This window comes from Stegodyphus dumicola, chromosome 3, assembly GCF_044657685.1.
Source record: "Stegodyphus dumicola isolate Sdum_Otavi_A_Nest chromosome 3, ASM4465768v1".
NCBI classification, from domain to species: Eukaryota; Metazoa; Arthropoda; class Arachnida; order Araneae; family Eresidae; genus Stegodyphus; species Stegodyphus dumicola.
The window spans coordinates 275,570,588-275,589,359 of record NC_140770.1 but is presented as its reverse complement, the minus strand read 5'-3'; the positions used below and the strand labels follow the sequence as shown (position 1 = coordinate 275,589,359).

The 18,772-nt window shown below is 32.7% G+C and overlaps 1 protein-coding gene across 1 annotated transcript; it reads left to right on the top strand.

Moving 5' to 3' along the window:
- Window positions 1-251: 251 nt before the first annotated feature.
- On the top strand, window positions 252-17,781 carry LOC118183071 (small ribosomal subunit protein eS19-like). Its single transcript, XM_035352499.2, has 5 exons — window positions 252-395; window positions 575-645; window positions 2,968-3,068; window positions 11,086-11,269; window positions 17,668-17,781. Exons 2-5 carry the CDS (start codon window positions 575-577, stop codon window positions 17,735-17,737), a joined length of 426 nt encoding a protein of 141 aa, XP_035208390.1. The 5' UTR covers window positions 252-395; the 3' UTR covers window positions 17,738-17,781.
- Window positions 17,782-18,772: the final 991 nt, after the last annotated feature.

Sequence of the window (18,772 nt, the reverse complement as noted above, 5' to 3'; positions counted from 1 at the left end):
ACTAAATAGTATACTTTTTATGCAATTGCTATATCCATTTCTGAAATACAACTTGATCTAGGGAGGATATCAATAGGAATTCCTCTCGATGTTTGCAATATACCTCTGTATTTAATTTATAGAAAACTTGAGAGTTTTATAAAAATGCTAATCATGAATTTGTATATAAATAATAGATAAATCTGTTTCCAAGTTGTTTTGTAGGCTTTATTTGGCCGGAAAATCGCGGCGAAATGTCACCTAGCGACCTCAACGTTTTTTCTGAGCTGAGAATTTCGCACTTCCACTCAACTCATTTAATCTGGAATTGACTGGAGTTCAGGCTTAGCGGAAACGCGTGGCGAAATCTCTTAATTCCTAGCAGTGATATTGGCGTGTTTTTTCCCTAGTCCAAAGTAAGTTTTAATTCTTTTATAATATGGACAAAGAAGTACCTTATCATACTAATCTGTAATTCAAATAACTATACTGGACACATTACAGGATTAAAGCTGAATTCCTGAACTGAACTGGTAGTTATTATTAACATGAAAATGTAGTAATATAAGCATTTAAATAGTATTTTTAATTTCAGATGCCTTGCACTAGCGTTAAAGACGTAAACCAACATGAGTTTGTGAAAGCTCTTGCTGCTCATTTAAAAAAGTAAGTATTCTCAACTTCGTTATTTATTATGTACTGCAATTGGCAGTTTTCTAGAGCATTGATTTTAAAATATGTAAACCATATGTATCTAAGCAATATCTATTTATTTTTATATTGTTCTTTAATGTAACACTTGTGTAACTGAAATTTTTAAAGGATTCAAGCAATGCGGATTTTTGTTATTTCAATGGTCCGTCTGAGAAAACTTTGTCGTAGCAGGCATTAGTAATTGTAATTAATCAGTATCTTTGCGTTAGATTTAAATAACGTATTCTCAGTATTTGCGCAAAGATATCTTACACTTTAAATGACTGCACATAATACCCGTATAACAGTGCTTCCCAGCCTGTGTGACGCCAAAGATTTAACCGCAAAATCCTGATTGTGGAGCATTAAGTTGTTTTTCACGCAAACAAAATTTCATGGAAGAATCTCCTAAATTAATTTATCTAATATTTGAAAATCCTAATGTTCAAGTATCATAATGCTTTACTCATCTTTTTAGCCTTGTTATTAAGATTCACTTACCTTGCAATTATGCCACTTAGCCAGTTAATCTTTGGATTATGGTAACTTGGCAATTTTTTGGTGAAAATTTGGCGACCAACCCTGCTAGTTTTTGTTTGGACGCCATTTTGTTTTCACGAAATAAGAGCATTTTTTCTTTTTTTACTCAACATTTTTTTCCAACAATCTACTAGCCGAATTACGCTTATGCTAGAACTTTTATGGAACAAAAGTGCTTAATCATGACAAAGATTAGGTGCGAAATTGGGAGAAAGTGGAGAATCGCAAACTGCTTGCTGCGTTTTTAAGAATTGCACATACACGGTATCCATGTACACGTCGACCTATTTTCACTTGAAAAAAAATTCCAGAATTGCACAAAAATGGCATTGCACACATTCTTGACTTTATCCATGTACACTGCTAAAGTCCTAGCTAATAACCTTTATTGCCTTACCAAAATGTTGCCAAAATACCTGTTACCATATTCCAAAGATTAGCCGTAAAGCCTACTAGTAGTGTAAGGAAATTTTATTCTGATTTATGGAGTCCAACTTTTTAATACATTTTTATTTTTGGGGAAAACTCAGGTAAGCAGCACTTGGCGCATTTCTTTCCGCCATCTTGAATCGTGAAAGATCGCCATATCTTCGGGAGGAATATTTTGACGCCAAGAGGGAAATGGTATCAAAAGGAGCTTTCCAAAAATTTGCTCTTCATCCCAATATCAGGGGAAAATTCTGCTGGGCGAAAACTGCGTAAGGATGAGTGTAGCGTTTGCATTTAAGATGGTAAACCATACACATAGAACAAATTGTAAACAATTAGTTATTGTTGTGATTAAGTAAACCTACATACTTTTTTTTATTTCATCTTAGTATTTTATATTATGATATATATAAAACTCCAGCATTATTAACTTTTATACTTCTCTTTTTTAATTCTTACCGTGTTGTAGATCTGTAGTGTATTATCACAATACAATGTCATAATCGTCATCATTAAAGTCAGGTTTCCTAAAGTTAATTTCACTATATTGTTTAAGTCATGTATTTCAGAGATACTTTAGACAGTGAATGTAAATGAAGCTATTGTAATTTTGGGCGAAGTGCAGAATCGCCCATTTATTTGTTTGGCGCTTTTTACAAGTCAGAAAAATTGGATTTTTGTCAATTTTTTTTTATCTTTTTAAGTGAAAATAGGTCTATGTCTACATGGATAAAGTCGAGAGTGTGCGATGCCTTTTTTGTGCAATTCTGGGGTTTTTTAAGTGAAAATAGGTCGATGTGTACATGGATACAGAGTTTATGCAGTTCTTAAAAACACGCCTATCAGTGAGTAATTCTGCACTTTCCTTGTAATTTTTAATACAGGTAGTATGGGAGAAGTAATGAAAAGTTAAAATGGCAAACTCAGTTTTTCATAAGGCATTATTTTTACGAACAGTAGTTCAGCAAAAAATAATGCCTTATGTTTGTAAAAGTGTTTGCTATCTGTGAAGTCTTGATAGTCATTTTTCTTTTTAATTCGCCATCAGAATTATCCAAATCAGATGAAAATTTGGTTGTATACGAGACAAGTTTTTTTTTTCCCTCTATTCGGTATTTCACTCTCTATTTACCAACAAAATCCAAATTATCTTTCTTTTTTTTTAGAATAACTCATTGTTTAGTGTTTTTTTTTTTTTTTTTTTTTTTTTTTTTTACCTTGTAAACTTGTTCTTTATTAATAATATTGAAAGCATTTGCTTATTGTGGAATTAATATCTTTCATCTAAGATAACTTATATTTTTCATATAAAATGTTCTTTTTTAGGTCTGGAAAATTGAAAGTTCCAGAGTGGGTTGATGTAGTAAAAACTGGAATGCACAAAGAGCTTGCACCTTACGATGAAGATTGGTTTTACACTCGATGTGGTATGATTATTTGTTTTATTATCAAAATTCACTATAAATCATTCTTACAAAGGTATAAAACTGCTTTTAAAAAATCATTGCAAATAGTGCTGCATGTTTTTAGTGTATATTTAAAACCGTAGAGATTTTCAGAATAATTTTTCTTATTAAATTTGATTTCATTTGAATTGTTTCTTCTTATATTTTACTGATATTAAGAGTTTGCCAGTTTAGATGGAAGACTCATACATTACGCAATATATGTGGTTTCCGAGCATTCTCTTGCCAACCCGATTTAGAAGTATTTCTTCGGACTTTCTCTTATTCTTAAAATTTAGTGATTTTACCGATTAAGGCCCATCTACACATAGCAATTTTCTTGGCAGACTTTCTGGTAGAGCAGCAATTTTAAGGATCTGCGCATTCGCCAAAAATTGGTCATGTTCTCTACCACGATTTCAGAACTTGTGTTCACTGCTCACTAGCGTACGATAAAATCAGTGTCTCTAGCCTGTGAAATTGCTTTGAGTGATCACATGCTTTTTCTCCTCGTTTTGGAATAAATAATAAACATGGCTGTATTTTGTTGAAGCGAAGCTCAAATTTTTCAACTAATAGATTTCTATAGAGAAAATGTTGTGTTGTAGAACATGAGTAATGTAAATTTTAAAAATAAAAAATTATGGGATTCTTTTATTTTGGTAATCTTTGTCTTCCCCATTGCTTTATATATTTAAATATTTTCTATTCGAGGTGAAAATTATTTTAACTCCAAGAAAAGTTCCAAAAACTATTAATGATGCCATGTCGTGGATACTAGACGAAAATATTCAGAATTTACCTGAAACTATGGTCGAAATTATTGAAAAATTCAAAAAACAAAATCTCCAGTCAAGAAATTACGGGCCGGATTTAAAGCAGCGCAGAGACTCATTGACTTCCCTGAAAAGGGGAATTAATCACATGACAAAGTACATAGCTTTTCCGACAACCCCAAATGCGAACCATCATAGCCCAGTGGTAAAGAGCAGCGTAGGGTTTCTCCGGACATCGAGACCATCGGTTTGATCCCCCACCGGAAGACTTTGCACCTTTATGATATTTCTTATTTGAAATTGCACTGCTGCTTTCTGATGTAGTAATTCTTTTTACTACTTTTTACTCATGCTGGTTTGATTTTCATAGCATTATTGTCTAATTATTTAGTAAAGGTTTTTATTTAAAGCACAGTAATTACTTATTTTATCTGAAACGTGGCTATTTTATTATTTCAAGATAAGAGTGCCAGAAAATGAAATTTAAAAAATGGAGTAATATGCGCATTCAATACACAAGGGAAAAGCATAATTTTTTAAAATTTTGCTGCAACCTAAATTTGGCAAAAAATCAAATCACAGAGCAGCATCCGTAAATACTTTCTGAATTCCACCGTGTCTTCAATACTCAACTCTTGGAGCAGGGTATTGCGCGCACCATGAATTTCTGGTCCAAATACGTTTTCTCCCCCTTTCTGTAGCAGTAGCTAAGTTCAAAATTGTAGTTGTTGCTATAGTAGCAATTTAAAGTAAAATACTTGTCCATTATTTTGACAACACTGTAAGCTTTGTTTACAAATCATAGACTGATGCTGTAGAGGACGGAAACACTTCATTTCATAGTGGTTGGTTGAATGAATTCCTGTACTAATGAGAAAGTAGGTTCATCTTGGATATTTTCGGCCAGATAAGTGGGCCGAGGAAATCGCTATTTGTAAATGGGCCTTTAGATGGTCATTGGTATTTTTTACATCAGGCTGTTAATCATTTCATTAATCTGGCAACCAATGCATATACCCTGTCTACAGAATTGAACAGATGGCCTCTGAAAGTAAAATTACAAAAAAATGGTCTCGAAGAAAATTTAGATTATTAGCTACTCGGATATCTATTTCGGCATGAAGTTAGACATAATGGCAAGATACATTCGTGGAAAATTTAAATGCAAAAAAGGTTATATCCTTTTATGGTAGTACATCTCCAGCAATTTCCTTAATGGCACAGGTTTCTAAGAAAAGGGAAACATTCTAAATCGGACAGAGTAAAAATTTGAAGAAAAATTCAGTATTGCTAGATATAAATGTATGTTTTTACAAATTCTTGTATAATAGAATTGGAAATTTCTTTCAATAAAATAAAATATAAGGGCCCGTATAGGTGCTTACTTTCTCTCTAAAGCACTTTTTTGTTTCTTTTAGTGCCTTTTTGTTTTTTTAAACAAATGCACATTTTTCCCCATATCAAAGTAGAAACTAAATAAACAACTTTTCTTCCTTATATGGAACGTCAGATGGTGAATCATACTCCCCAGAAATAGCTTTTCGCCCCTTTCTCTGCATTAACATAACCTATGATGTGCAGGTGCACATCGTTCTATTGGTAAAGAACTGCAAAAGCGGTAGAAAATTCCGGTATGTTGCGTCCGCCAGTACAACGCACGTTTGAATTTCTATCAAGATTTTAATAATTAACATTCTTGTTCTGCGTCGTCAACTCATATTCGTGTTTATTATGATCATTAGGCTTATATTATGAGCATATGTATGAATATTTATAATACAGTCAAAAGTCTTTAATCCGGACTCGTCGGGACTTCGGCGATTCCGGATTATAGATCATCAGTTTAAATCTGGTAAGATGGCATGCAGAAATTATAAAATTAAAAATATGAAACCATAATATATAAAATAATGAGCAATTATGATCTAAAGGGTATCAAAATTTACAAAGAAAGAAGCTTAATATTTATTTGTTTACTTTATTAAACATTTCTTTCAACGCGCGCATGCGTAAAGCATACATTACGCATAGCTGAAATTAGAAAATTGCAACCAGAAAACTATTTGATTTATATTCGTGATATCTATAATGACGAGGAATTTTATTTAAATCATATCAAAGACGGAGTACATCGAGATGAAATACTACATTTAGTAAGTAATTATAAGCTGAATAAAATAAAAACATCTGCCCTGAAGATAACGATAGTGCTGACAGATCAACTTCCAGTTCATTGTGTGCCCCCCCGATAAGTTATAAACAGATTTCCGAACGGTTAGATAAACAAATGATATGCCTTTATCCATTTTTTGTAGCAATTCCACTCTTTGTTTGATGGACATCGAAACATACTTTCGTCTTCTAGATCCTTTGGGAGCTCCAGCATCGGAAATTCTATTTGACATAATCAAAAGTTCAAGCTTACTTTTATAAAATTGCTCTTACAGTCTGCAAGAAATAATAAGCCGGATCCAATTCGAAGATTAAAGAACAACGCAATCATCAACATTAACTGAAATAGATAATTAAATCATTTTAGCTTATACCGTCCGTTAAACATTAAACGCGCACGCGAAAACGTATTCTGCGCTTGCGCAGACGCGTATGCAAAGTCATAAAAGTCTTGCGTGCACGCGTCAACACGCTGCATGTGCAGATAGGTTTTAGCTTTGAGGTGCGGATTATGGATGTCTGAATTAACGACTTTTGACTGTAATGTATTTGCTGAAATATAGATAAACTTCAAAAATGGGTAAGTATGTTTTAACACAGATTAGTTTTATAAGGAATAATATTCGGAATGGCATAAAAAGTGAAAGTAATTGAATAGTAAAAAAAAATTTTTTTAGCCAATGCATTATACAGTGTGGAAGTTAGGGGGGGGTTCTCCCCTTTCTCCGCAAAATCTTTAATATTGGAACTGTTACACTTCGCAGCAAAGCAAGCAAGGGACTTTTTTTTTTTTTTTTGTCACTTTACAATCTGGATTCAACAAGACTAAATGTTCTGAGGTCTACCAACCCAAGTGAAAAATGATTCTGTTCTGGAAATTTAATGCAGTCGGTTCAAAATTAGAATGAAAAACACCTCCAGATTGGTCTCTTTCTCAATCAATTATATATTATGGCGGGGGCGACGTGTCCTGCGCAATGATAAATATGCCACATGGGCGCATGATGGTGAAAACCAGAAGAAGCGAAGGAATTTTTTCCCTTTATTTAGTTATTTTATTCTCCGAATAACGACAGCTGTCGATCATGTAATATCACGTGAGGAAGAATCAAGGCGCACATATTGTGCACTAACGTTTGCAGTGTTTTGGCGAGATAAAAGAGTTTTACTGTGCTTGCTGAGCGGATATTTTTCAGTTCCGTTGGGCTATTTCTATATGATGCACGTATCAAAATGTCAAAAGCATTATGTAGCTGAAATCTAAAGAATGGTTGCAATCTACCCCACTCCCTCTTTTTTACAGTTATGCTCGACTATCCAGAATTTTCAGCAATTTCTGAGTATGCCGGCTAGTTAAGCTTTTATTGTTACAAGATGACTGCATGAAACAATTTCCTGTCTTCTGGTTTCAGAAATGTTTGACTGCATGAAACAATTTCCTGTCTTCTGGTTTCAGAAATGTTTCTTTTTTTTTACTGATTTTTACTTAAATTACTTTGCTTGTAATATCTATTGAGGGAAAATAGTTATGCAATGAAAATTTAGAACATGTTCAAAATTTTGATTTAAGTTAAATTATTTAAATATAAGTGAAAAAGTAAATTGTATTTATTTTTAGGTGCCAAGTGAATATAATAAATATGGCTTATTATTTATTTTGTCTATTTTGAACTGAAATTTCATCATCATTAAATCTTGTAATATAATTTAGTTTTGCATAGTTTTTTTTTCTCTCATTGTAAACTAGTTCTGTAAATTGAACTGTTATTTAAAATTTTTAAAAAATTGTTTTCCATGGTTGAGTAATGCTCATTCTCTCTTAATAAATACTGAATATCTCATATTTTAAATTACAAGTCTAATTTTTCTTTTAATGTTATTATGCAGTTGTGTATGATGTAATTAGACAGGTGCTTATTTTTTTCTTAAAATGTGGTTATTTTTGTAACTAAAATGTGGCTACTAACCCTGTTAACAGTTACTTTATGCTAATTTTTACTTATATGTGCTAAACCTTGCACTTTTCCGACAACCCAAAGGCATAGCCAGGAGGGTGTATAATAGAAGAGCAGAGTCAAGATGTGTTGTCATCAATCCATTAGAATAAACTCTTCTTGACATCCCGGGGGTCGGATGTCCGGAACCGGCTGGAAACCACTGTAGGCAGCGTGAACCGTGTGTGGGAGATCGTCATAGGCAGTGGCGGAAGGCAGGAGACCCGGCGTTTGATCGATGGGCAGGGGCTGTGGGAATGGCTTCACAAAAGGTTCGCCTGCTTGCGTGTCCCACAGCTCAGTCAGCCTCCTCGTGGCCCCGCTGGAAACTATACGGTTCCGTGGCCTGCTCCTAGATCCGTATAGGCTAATGACTCTGAGCAACCATACCGTGGGATCGACTGGTGTGAATTTCCGGAACCAACCATTTATGGGAGGAGACCCGGGGTTTTTTCAAACCACTGACTGGATCTGTATTCTGTCAGCTTTGATTCGACGTGGTAAATAATCGTTCTTCACAGGACTAGAACCATAGATCCATCCTATGGTAGGCGCGGGCTTGGCAGGGACCGTACTGGTACTGTTGTGTCCGTTGCCTTCGCTGTGGGAGAGCTACTCATGTAGATATAAGCGCTGAGTCGGGGTGGGTGGCGGCTCCCCGCGCAGTCCCCAGCGATTGATTGTGGCGATGAACATGAAAAGTCTCTGCGGGCTGTTCGGTGGGTTGGCGCCCCGTCGACACAGTCGTCTGAGAAAGGTTATATGATCATGTAAGGCTGACCAAAATGGCAGCCAGGGAATGTGGCCTGACTCGGTGTTAATGTCTCTTAGGGCAGTGGTCTCAAAATCAAAGTCGCCAGAGCTTTCTGCCTAAAAGAAGTGATCCTTTCTTGGATAATTTGCTGAGGTAAACTGATTCATATTATATATGAGGAAAACAACCATGCAGCCAGCCCGTTTTGCCTAGGATCAAATCCAGACCAGATTGAGCTACCTGCTACTTAACAACTCGGCCACTGGTGGGGGGTAAAAAAATATAAAAAGCTGCTAAGTTTAACCAGCAAATTTTCTAAGTAGGGCAAAATTTGAGGATGAATAGTGGCAACAGTGCCTTTCTCCAATTTATTACATTTTTCTTCGATGCATACATAAAAATGCATATATTTGTATTTAAATAAGCTTCTTTACTTTGACAACATTTTGAAACGTTCATAAACCTGGGAGAGAAATTAACAAATTATTTTCATCTTGTATTGTAATGGTAATGAAAGTACAGTACGAAGTTCTTAATCCGGACTCGTCGACAGTTCCGGATTAGAGGTTTTTCCGGATTATAGATCATCAATTTAAATCTGGTAAGATGGCATGCAGAAATTATAAAATTAATAATATGAAACCTTAATTTATGAAATAAACAGCAATTATGATCTAAAGGGTATCAAAACTTACAAAAATAAAGCACAATATTTATTTGTTAACAATGTAAGTTGCTTCAATTTTTGTGCTAATGCTTTTTCTTTAATTCTATAAACAGACATAATTTCTTGTTCAGTTCCACTGTTGAAGTCCTCTAATTGGTGTGTCGAGAATACCGACTAATTTGTCAATCGAAATGTTTTCGTTTCCAATAACCTCTCTGTCATTTTCTTCACTATCGGAAGCAGTACATCAAAACATGCTTTCACTTTGTGATCCTTTGGCAGCTCCAGAATCGGAAACTCTTCTAAATAATCAAAAGTTCAAGTTTACTTTTTATAAAATTGCTCTAACAGTCTGCAAAAAAATAATAAGCGGGATCCAATTCGAAGATTAAGGAACAACGCGATCTGCAACACTAACTGGAATAGAAAAGTAGATAATTTTAGCCTAGCTTATACCGTCCATTATACATTAAATGTGCATGAGTAAATGCATTATGTGTTTGCGCATGCGCCGAAAGTTTGTAGCTTTGAGATACGCATTAAATATTTTGTACTGTAATATAAACTCGGACTTCAAATAACTAATCTTGAAACCTTTGTGTGTTTCCATATCTTGGAAATTCAGAGTTTTGTTAGCTAACATCCAAAGTTATTCAGGATGTTTCCATTGTCAGAGGAGAGGAAATTGCTGTGACTACAACTATTTCGGGTGATTTGGTATTTTAACTTGCAGGTTATCGAAGGTTATCTTAGTTCTGTAGTTACAAAATTAACCACTAGATAAATAAAACCGTTATTAACTCTGCAAGTGGGCAGGGGTTTGATCCCAAACCCTAGTCACCAAAACAACTAGGAGTAAATGGTATTTTCTTAATTATAAATTCCAAGATGACTCCCTAATTTGTACCTTTATTTCTGTTTTTCCAATATACATACTTAATTATCTGGACATACTTCAAGTTACATGACTAATATTTTTGAACATATACATGCAGCTTGGCACTTAGTGGATTTAAAATTGCTATTTAGCTTGTAAACCGTAGCATTGTTCAGGGATTTAAAATGTGAGAGATTAATTTTAGATTGTGAGATATTTAGATAATATTCTTTTAAACTGTGTCAAAATGTTAAAGCTATCTGATATTTGTGGAGCTGTTATTGGCCATTCACACCGGGATTTATCTGTGCTAACTAACTGAGTCGGTTCTATGTGCCAAGTAGCTCCATTATACCTGAAATTTAGACTTTTCAACTCACTCTGCTACGAAGTAAAACTGGTTTTGGAGCAGCGTTGGTTGTGTCATATGTCTGCCTTGGCTCAGATAAACCCCAGTGTAAACAGTCTTTTATACTCATCTACACCTTTTCTTTTGAAATTATAATGAATAATTGTGTAAATAAGTGATCTCAAAGAAGAAAATAAGTTTGAATGTTACTTTTCTTAATTTTTGAATTGAAAGATGTGTGTATGCATTTCTAGTTCATTTTAACTTCCAAGTGTAGTTTTTAAGAGTGTTAAATTCATGAAGTGAAAAGAAGCAAAGTAAATGTAAAATAATGCCTTTATTATTTTCTCCTGTTCTTTTTAAAACATGACAAATGAATTTGATTCATAAAGAAATAATTTCTTTTCCAGCATCTGTTGCCAGACATTTGTATATGCGATCACCTGCAGGCGTAGGAGCCCTTACCAAAATTTACGGTGGACGATACCGAAGAGGTACCCGTCCATCAAAATACTGCAGAGGATCTTCAAGTGTTGCAAGAAAAGTACTCCAAGCTTTAGAAAATCTGAAATTAGTAGAGCAGGATACTGCTGGGTAATTACTGATTTATTTTACAAGTGAACTTTACAGTAATCTTCTAATATTAAACCTTTTATTTGCTAATACAGTTAACTTAAGGATGTGCAAATGTATAGAACAGTTTTCATCTTAATTTCTGTTTTAAAAGAAACCTGCCATGCTAAATTTGCCTGTACACATAAATCAATAAAATGCAACGCATGTACCAAAAACATATATTAGCTGATTAAAAAAAAGTATGTTGGTAAAATTTTATGTAGTACAGTGATTCTTAACCTGTTTTGCTTTCTGTACCCTTTTCACCATTTCTAGAGTGCTAAGTAGTCTGTTCATACTCTGTTGTCAATAGCCAGGCAAAGTTTGAAGTGAGTTTTACTGTATTTGTTCAGTTCTCTGATTTTTTTAAGTGAAACCAGATTGCTGTTATTCTGTGAATTCGGCATTTGCACGCATTAAGCATTATATGTATATTATCTGATACATTATTGTTATTACAAGTTTTCTTTCATTTTGTTAGGGTTGCTGTCATATAGTTAAGATTTCACATTCAATGTTAATGTTTGATGCTGAGTAGTGCCCTGTTATTAGAAATTACCAAAATTGACAATAATTGGCGACCTCAAAATTTACCATTCTAGATTTTATGTTCTACCCTCTAAGTTCATCCTTTCTCCCAAATTCAAGATCTTTCCAAATTACATAATACTTCTTGAAAAGGGAACTAAAACCTAAAATTAACCAATCGCAGTTTAGCTGTATATATGCATGGTATTGTGAAGTCAGAATCAGAGTTGGGCAGATTTTTCGGTAAAAGGAATCTGAGCTAGAGTCGCTCAGGTCAACCTCGACTCCAGCTTCTGTTGGACAGTTTGAATTCGAAATAAAATTAATGGCAATTGAAAAATATTTAATGACAGAGTTATTTTTATTTATGGACTGTATACATTAATAAATAGTTTTTTCTATTTATTGACATATTGATAAATAAATATAGGGGAGGAGGATGGATGTGATATTTGCCGTTATTGATTAAACTCATTCAGTTACAAATCTCAGTGGTAAATTTAGGTAAGTAGTAATAGCAGCAAAAAGTCCCAAAATTGATGCCATTCTTAGGAAGCGATTAGTAAAAGGAGTAATTATTGATCAAGCAAATGCGATGGGGAAGTATATATTTCATGATATAGAGGTTGTTAGAATTAAAAACTTTTTAGAAGATGTAGATGACCCTAATGCAGCAGTGCCCAACCTTGTGCTCGCCAGCCCGATTAGGTACTATGAACAAAAAATATTTTAAAAATAACCATTCGTTACTATTTGTTAATTGTTAAAATATGGTAAACATTTATAGTCATAAGAGATATCTTGCAAGACTTTATAAAATAATTGATTGCTGACTGATGAACTTGATAGCAAACAGGGAATCTTATTGCTTCATTCTGACGTTAGATGGCTGAGCAGGGAAAAAGTACTTACGATTTTGTAGAACTTCTTTTGCCAATAAAGCAGATTTTGGACGATAATAATTGGTTATCCGATATGCATTTTCTCACGGATATAACAGCTAAACTAAACGAAGATCTCCAGGGAAAAGAAAAACCCTTTTTCAATTGACTGGGACTATAACTGCTTTTCAGATAAAGTTAAATTTTTGCATAAATCAGATGAAAGAAAAATATTTCACCCATTTTCAGAATTTATCAAGCCATATTAATAACCACAAGGCAATTGAAACAGAGAAATACTCGGAAAACCTAAATGCATTGAAAAATAATTTTGAACTCCGCTTCTTTGATTTCCATAAAGTTCAACCAATATTATTATTCATCTCAAACCCATTTGCCAAAATTAATATTGCAGATATATCACATAAAATTGGAAATATGTTTAACAAAATTGTTGATGTTTTGAAAATGTGCTCGCAAGAGACCAAAGGGTTGGGCTTTCACTAACAGAAAGACTGGAATGATCTTGCAGAATTGGAAACTCTTCTTCCTACACAGTATATAGCCACAAAAAAGCTACCATCTGAAAAATTAACAAAAGGCAAGAGTGGAAGAAGTGATGTTTGTTCTTTCTGAAATGGAAAATTTATTGCAGAAGGAATCATTTCTTCAATGAAGAAAAGAGAAACAAGTTTGCTAGACAATGAGATCTTGCTGAGTTCAATATATGTAGATCCCAAACACCAAATTTTGTTGAATGACTATCAAATTAAAAAGACTAAGAAAGCCATCTATGATCTTTCATTAAGAATGAAATTATTCCCAGAACAATTAGAGTATTTAAATCAAGACAGTCAAACTGCAGACATTGCAACTGAGTCTTTTATCATCCTCTTCCAGTGATGAATTAGAATTTGAAAAATATTTGGATAATATTGAAAAGGCTAAGGAAATGCTCCTTGCAAGACACCTCTTTTAGAACTTATAAAAATATATCCTGAAAATTTAAAGGAAGTAACAAGTAACAGCTCGTCCTCTTAACTCAAGTCAGTGTAGAAAGATTTCTCAGCTCTGAAGTTTATCAAATCAGATCTATGGTCCTCTAACGAAGACCCATCTCGCCAAAGCTATACTATTTCTTTTAAATTACTAATGCCAGTTTTTCCATTTCATAATAAATGCTAATATAAATAATTTGCTATGCCATCAATTTTTTTTTTTTTTTTTTTTTTTCCTGCAGCATCTATTACTTCTTTTCTACTAAAATAAGCTGTAACCCATGTGTATATGTTTACATATATATGAGGGAGTCTGAGTGTTTAAAATCCAGGAGTTGGGAGTCTCATTTTACCAACAGACTCCACAGCCCTGGCACCTACCTATTCCAAATTACTTAACACTGCTTGAAAGGGGACCTAAAACAAACCAGTTGCAGCATATGCACCTATCTAGTCTAAATATTGTTTCACAAGCAATTACTTCTGCCTTGCAAAAACTCTGCTGCTATGCTTTCTTATCTTTGATAGCATCGTACTTTAAAACCTGCATACATAAAAATTATTGTATTTAACTATAATCAAAAAGTATATTGTCTATTAAGAAATGATTTGCTATGTGTGAAAATAAAGATTTTGTGATACTTAAAGCTCAGTTGTGTTAGCTGCATCATCATGTCTTCACCATCAACCACTGTGATTGCCGGAAGTGTCGGATTTCCTCTATGCATTAAAACATAACTTGTGTGTGTATATATATATGGCAGTGTTATTCAAAAGTAGTGATCTTCTAGGAATCTTTAGAACTTTTAAGTTTTTTTTTTTTTTTTTTTTTTTTGTGTGTGTGTGTGGAAACCCCATCTTATCCATACAAAAATGTATTTTAATATTTATTTAAAGTAGATCAGTATGCTATAGGTGATTTATGTAAAGACAAACAAAAGTACTGTATTTTTATTAAAATATTTTAATATAAAATTGATGTAATTATCTCATTAATAAATAGCATTAACTTATGCTAGGGTGTGCTTTTTTCTAAAAACTGCCGAGCTCTGTTGATCTTGTTTGTAGTTGCATTTTATTTTCTGCCTTTACATGTTTTAGTATTATGTTTTTGTTGCCATGTATGTTGGGAAAGATTTTAATAAATACCTTTTCTGAGTGGTATTAGAATGCTTGTAGTTGTGAGAAAAACTTCCAGGTATTTTGCAGGAATCTGCAGATAAGAATTTAAGAAAGTCTTTTTCTTAAATTTAGATTTTAATGTTAAATCTGTTTATGTCAGTGAGTTGTTCTGTTTCTTTCATTGGCAAGTCCTCTAATATATTGTATTATTCGCATGGATTTATGGTTAATAAACACTAGTCAACTGATGTGCTTTATAATTTTCTTTAACATTTTTTATTTTGATTCGTGGAATCCTAGGGTTCCGAGGGAACGGTTTGGAGACTATTATTTTTAAGTAACTGAAACTACTGTCAAAAACAAATTTTCATAGCATCCTGTTGACTAGAACTTAAGCTTAATTTTTCTTAAGCTACAAATAGTTGGATACCCAGTGAAAGTACTGCATTTGACAGAACAGAGTTCTTTAATTGGGTGAACTATCCACACCACTGGTATTCCAAAATGTCACGTCCGAATATTGCTCAGGCTAATTTTTTTTTTTTTAGTGCATCGTATTGTTATACTCGTATATATATCGTGAGAATTTATTTTGGCTTCAGTTCAACAGATGGCAGCATGTTACTGAAGGTTTCAAAGGATAAAAAACTCAAAGTGTGCGTTTTTTTTTTTTTTTATTTTATTTTTTGACTGGGAGGCAAACATTTCATTTTTGAAATAAAAAAAAATTGACAATTTATGCAGCAAAATCATCAAAATAACTTGGCAGTTAAAAGGTTTTAAGTTTTGTTAATTTAAGGTTTAATTTCTAGACTATAACCAAGTAATATTCATAATTTTAAATTGTTAGTATTATTAAAACTGGAAGAGAAAAAATTAAATATATTTTAAAATAACATTTTTATTCTCTTGAAGTATTTTTTGAGCTTGGCTTATAACACAAAAACCTTGTAGTAGTCTTGTATTAAAAAAGCATAAAATTCACATTTTTAGTTTACTAGGTTGAACTTGAAATTAAGAAAAGTTATTAAAATATTTTTGAGAATATGCAGTTATTAGGGTAACTTTAAAAATATCAAGATTTCTTTTATTGAATAAAACATTATCTTGTGCTAGTAGTGACATCTATAACCTTTTTGATAAGTTGGATCATGTGCATGGCTTTTAAGTCTTAACTTGAAACTAGTTTGATCTAAATTAACAAATATGACATGATATCTTAGTTCAGAATCTCACATTTCTCTGGTTCAGCTTCTCTCTTAATCCTCCTCCAACTCTGGGTGCTAATTTTATTGAATGGGGTCAGATTTCATTTTGTTTGAGTAAATAAATAACTTTATTGCATATAAGATGCAAATAAAGAGAGTGAAAGGAACAAATTTCACATTAGTTGTAAACATGGTAACCTGTTATTTTTTAAAGCCCTGCTGTAAAGCCTCTTATCCAGTTTCCATTTTAATATTGTCAATACCTAAAATTCCATAATTCTAAAAAATATACTATATGATTTATTAATATTGTAATATTGACAATAACATATACAGTCAAAAGTCTTTAATCCGGATTCGTTGGGAGTTCGGCGATTCCGGATTATAGATCATCAGTTTAAATCTGGTAAGATGGCATGCAGAAATTATGAAATTAAAAATATGAAACTGTAATTTATGAAATAAAAAGCAATTATGATCTAAAGGGTATCAAAATTTACAAAAATAAAAGGCTTAATATTTATTTGTTTACTTTATTAAACATTTCTTTCAACGTGTGCATGCGTAAAGCATACATTACGCATAGTCGAAATTAGAAAATAGTAGCCAGAAAACTATTTGATGTGTACTCGTGATATTTATAATGATGAGGAATTTAATTTAAATCATATCAAAGACAGAATACATCGATGAAATACTACATTTAGTAAGGAATTATAAGCTGAATAAGATTTAAAACATCTGCCCTGAAGATAAGGATAGCGCTGACAAATCAACTTCCAGTTCATAGCGCGCTGCGTGAAATTGATAAACAATTTTCGGAATGGTTAGAGAAACAAAGGATATGCCTTTATCCATTTTTTGCAGCAATTCCACTTTTTGTTTGATGGACATTGAAACATACTTTCGCTTTGGCAGCTCCAGCATCGGAAATTCTATTTGACATAATCAAAAGTTCAAGCTTAGTTTTATAAAATTGCTTTAACAGTCTGCAAAAAGTAATAAGCCGGATCCAATTCGAAGATTAAAAAACAACACAATTTGCAACATTAATTGAAATAGATAATTTTAGCTTAGCTTGTACAGTTCGTTATACATTAAACGCGCATGCGTAAAATGCCTATGCGCGTTACGCATGTGCAGAAAATTTGTAGCTTTGAGGTCCGTATTATAGATCTTTCCAGATTAACGACTTTTGACTGTAGTATTTTTAAGGTAATAACTTGATTTTCTTTAAGAGGTCACCTGTTTATCTAATTTGCATGCTTTGAACATAATGATGTTCAATAATGAACGTTTTTGCTTTTGTAATTAATATTGTTGGTATAATTTTTTAATATATATTTAGCTTTATTAGGAAATAAGAAAACAAATCCTTATATGAATATGTACGAATGCATATGGAAATAGTTGATTACTGACTTGCAAGCAACTGAGACTGTTCTCATAAAGAAAGGGACATTTACTTCCCTTTATTCAACAGTCAAATGCTTTTTTGGTGACTGCAAATAGCTGTAAACAAAAATAAGCATTTTATATTTTAAATCTTTGCATACCTTAAACTTGTTGTATGATTTTGAAATTTTCACATATAATGTAGTATGTGTTGAAGCATTAAATTGCAATTATTTTTTTTTAAGAGGTCGGAAGTTATCTAGCCAAGGAAGAAGGGATCTGGACAGAATTGCCAGCCAGATAAGAAAATCTTAAAAAATGTATAATAAGTTCAAAATAAAATAAAGGAAAAAAATGTGTGTTGCTTTGTTTTGTTTTTATTTTAAAGAGCTTCTGCAGTTCTTCCTGGATGAAATGCAAGAAATAAATTTAATTATTTATAATATAAGGATTTCAGTGGATAACTGTTTTATAAAAGTTTATTTCTTCAAAAGAGAAGTAAACTTCTTATAGCTTCAAATAAGTAAATTTTAATGAAGGCATACATTTTGTCATTAACTTACAATCCATTTTACAACAGTTTTGAAATTTCAAGAGTTCATGTGATATTTGTTCTTGCATAAAAGTAATCAGATCTCTAATTTTGGCATTTTCATTATCCCAGTCAATGTCCTTAAAGGACAGGTTTGGAGACAGCTTTAAGTAACACATAATAGCGTTCTTTGTAACTAAATTGATCAGAAAATTGGCATTTCTATGATAGTAGTCAGTTTAAAAGCTCAGAAAATGTTCCCATGTCAAAAAAAAATTTTCCATTGTAATAAATTTTGTTTGTCAAGAATATTAACAGCATCAGATTAAAACTTACCTTCAACAAAAAGTCCAGATAGGTTAAAATTTTCATATGTTTCAGTTTGTCACAATTTTTCTGTGCACACTTAGTCTTTCTTTGCTTAATATCTCATTGATTCTGCTTTGAACCTTGCTGAGTTTGTAGGATTGAAAAATGAGTAGTGTTTGTTGTCTGTATTTTAACCAAGCAAGATTGTTTACCCAATTATTTTTTCTTTCCTGTTTGAATGTTATGCATTTTTTTTTATTGTTAATGTTAATGATTTGAATGTTTTTTGTGCTTATTTAAAAAAATTCGAGTTTTAATCAGTTGTTCCATAAATATAGGATGCATCTCAAGAAAACGTATACACACTTTGAACTGTCACAGAAAATTTATTTTCCTACCAACAAGTTTCGAAGAAACAGGATTGTTATGGTTCCTCAACATGTGGCAGCAGAATCATCAATTTAGCTGTGCAACCCAGTTAGTGCCAAGAGAGTAACATTGCATGAAGG

Bases quoted from the DNA above. Each gene is read 5' to 3' on its own strand.
- LOC118183071 (XM_035352499.2), top strand. From the start codon at position 575: ATGCCTTGCACTAGCGTTAAAGACGTAAACCAACATGAGTTTGTGAAA. The intron at 646-2,967 runs GTAAGTATTCTC...GTTCTTTTTTAG, and splicing joins CTTGCTGCTCATTTAAAAAA to GTCTGGAAAATTGAAAGTTC. The intron at 11,270-17,667 runs GTAATTACTGAT...TTTTTTTTTAAG, and splicing joins GTAGAGCAGGATACTGCTGG to AGGTCGGAAGTTATCTAGCC.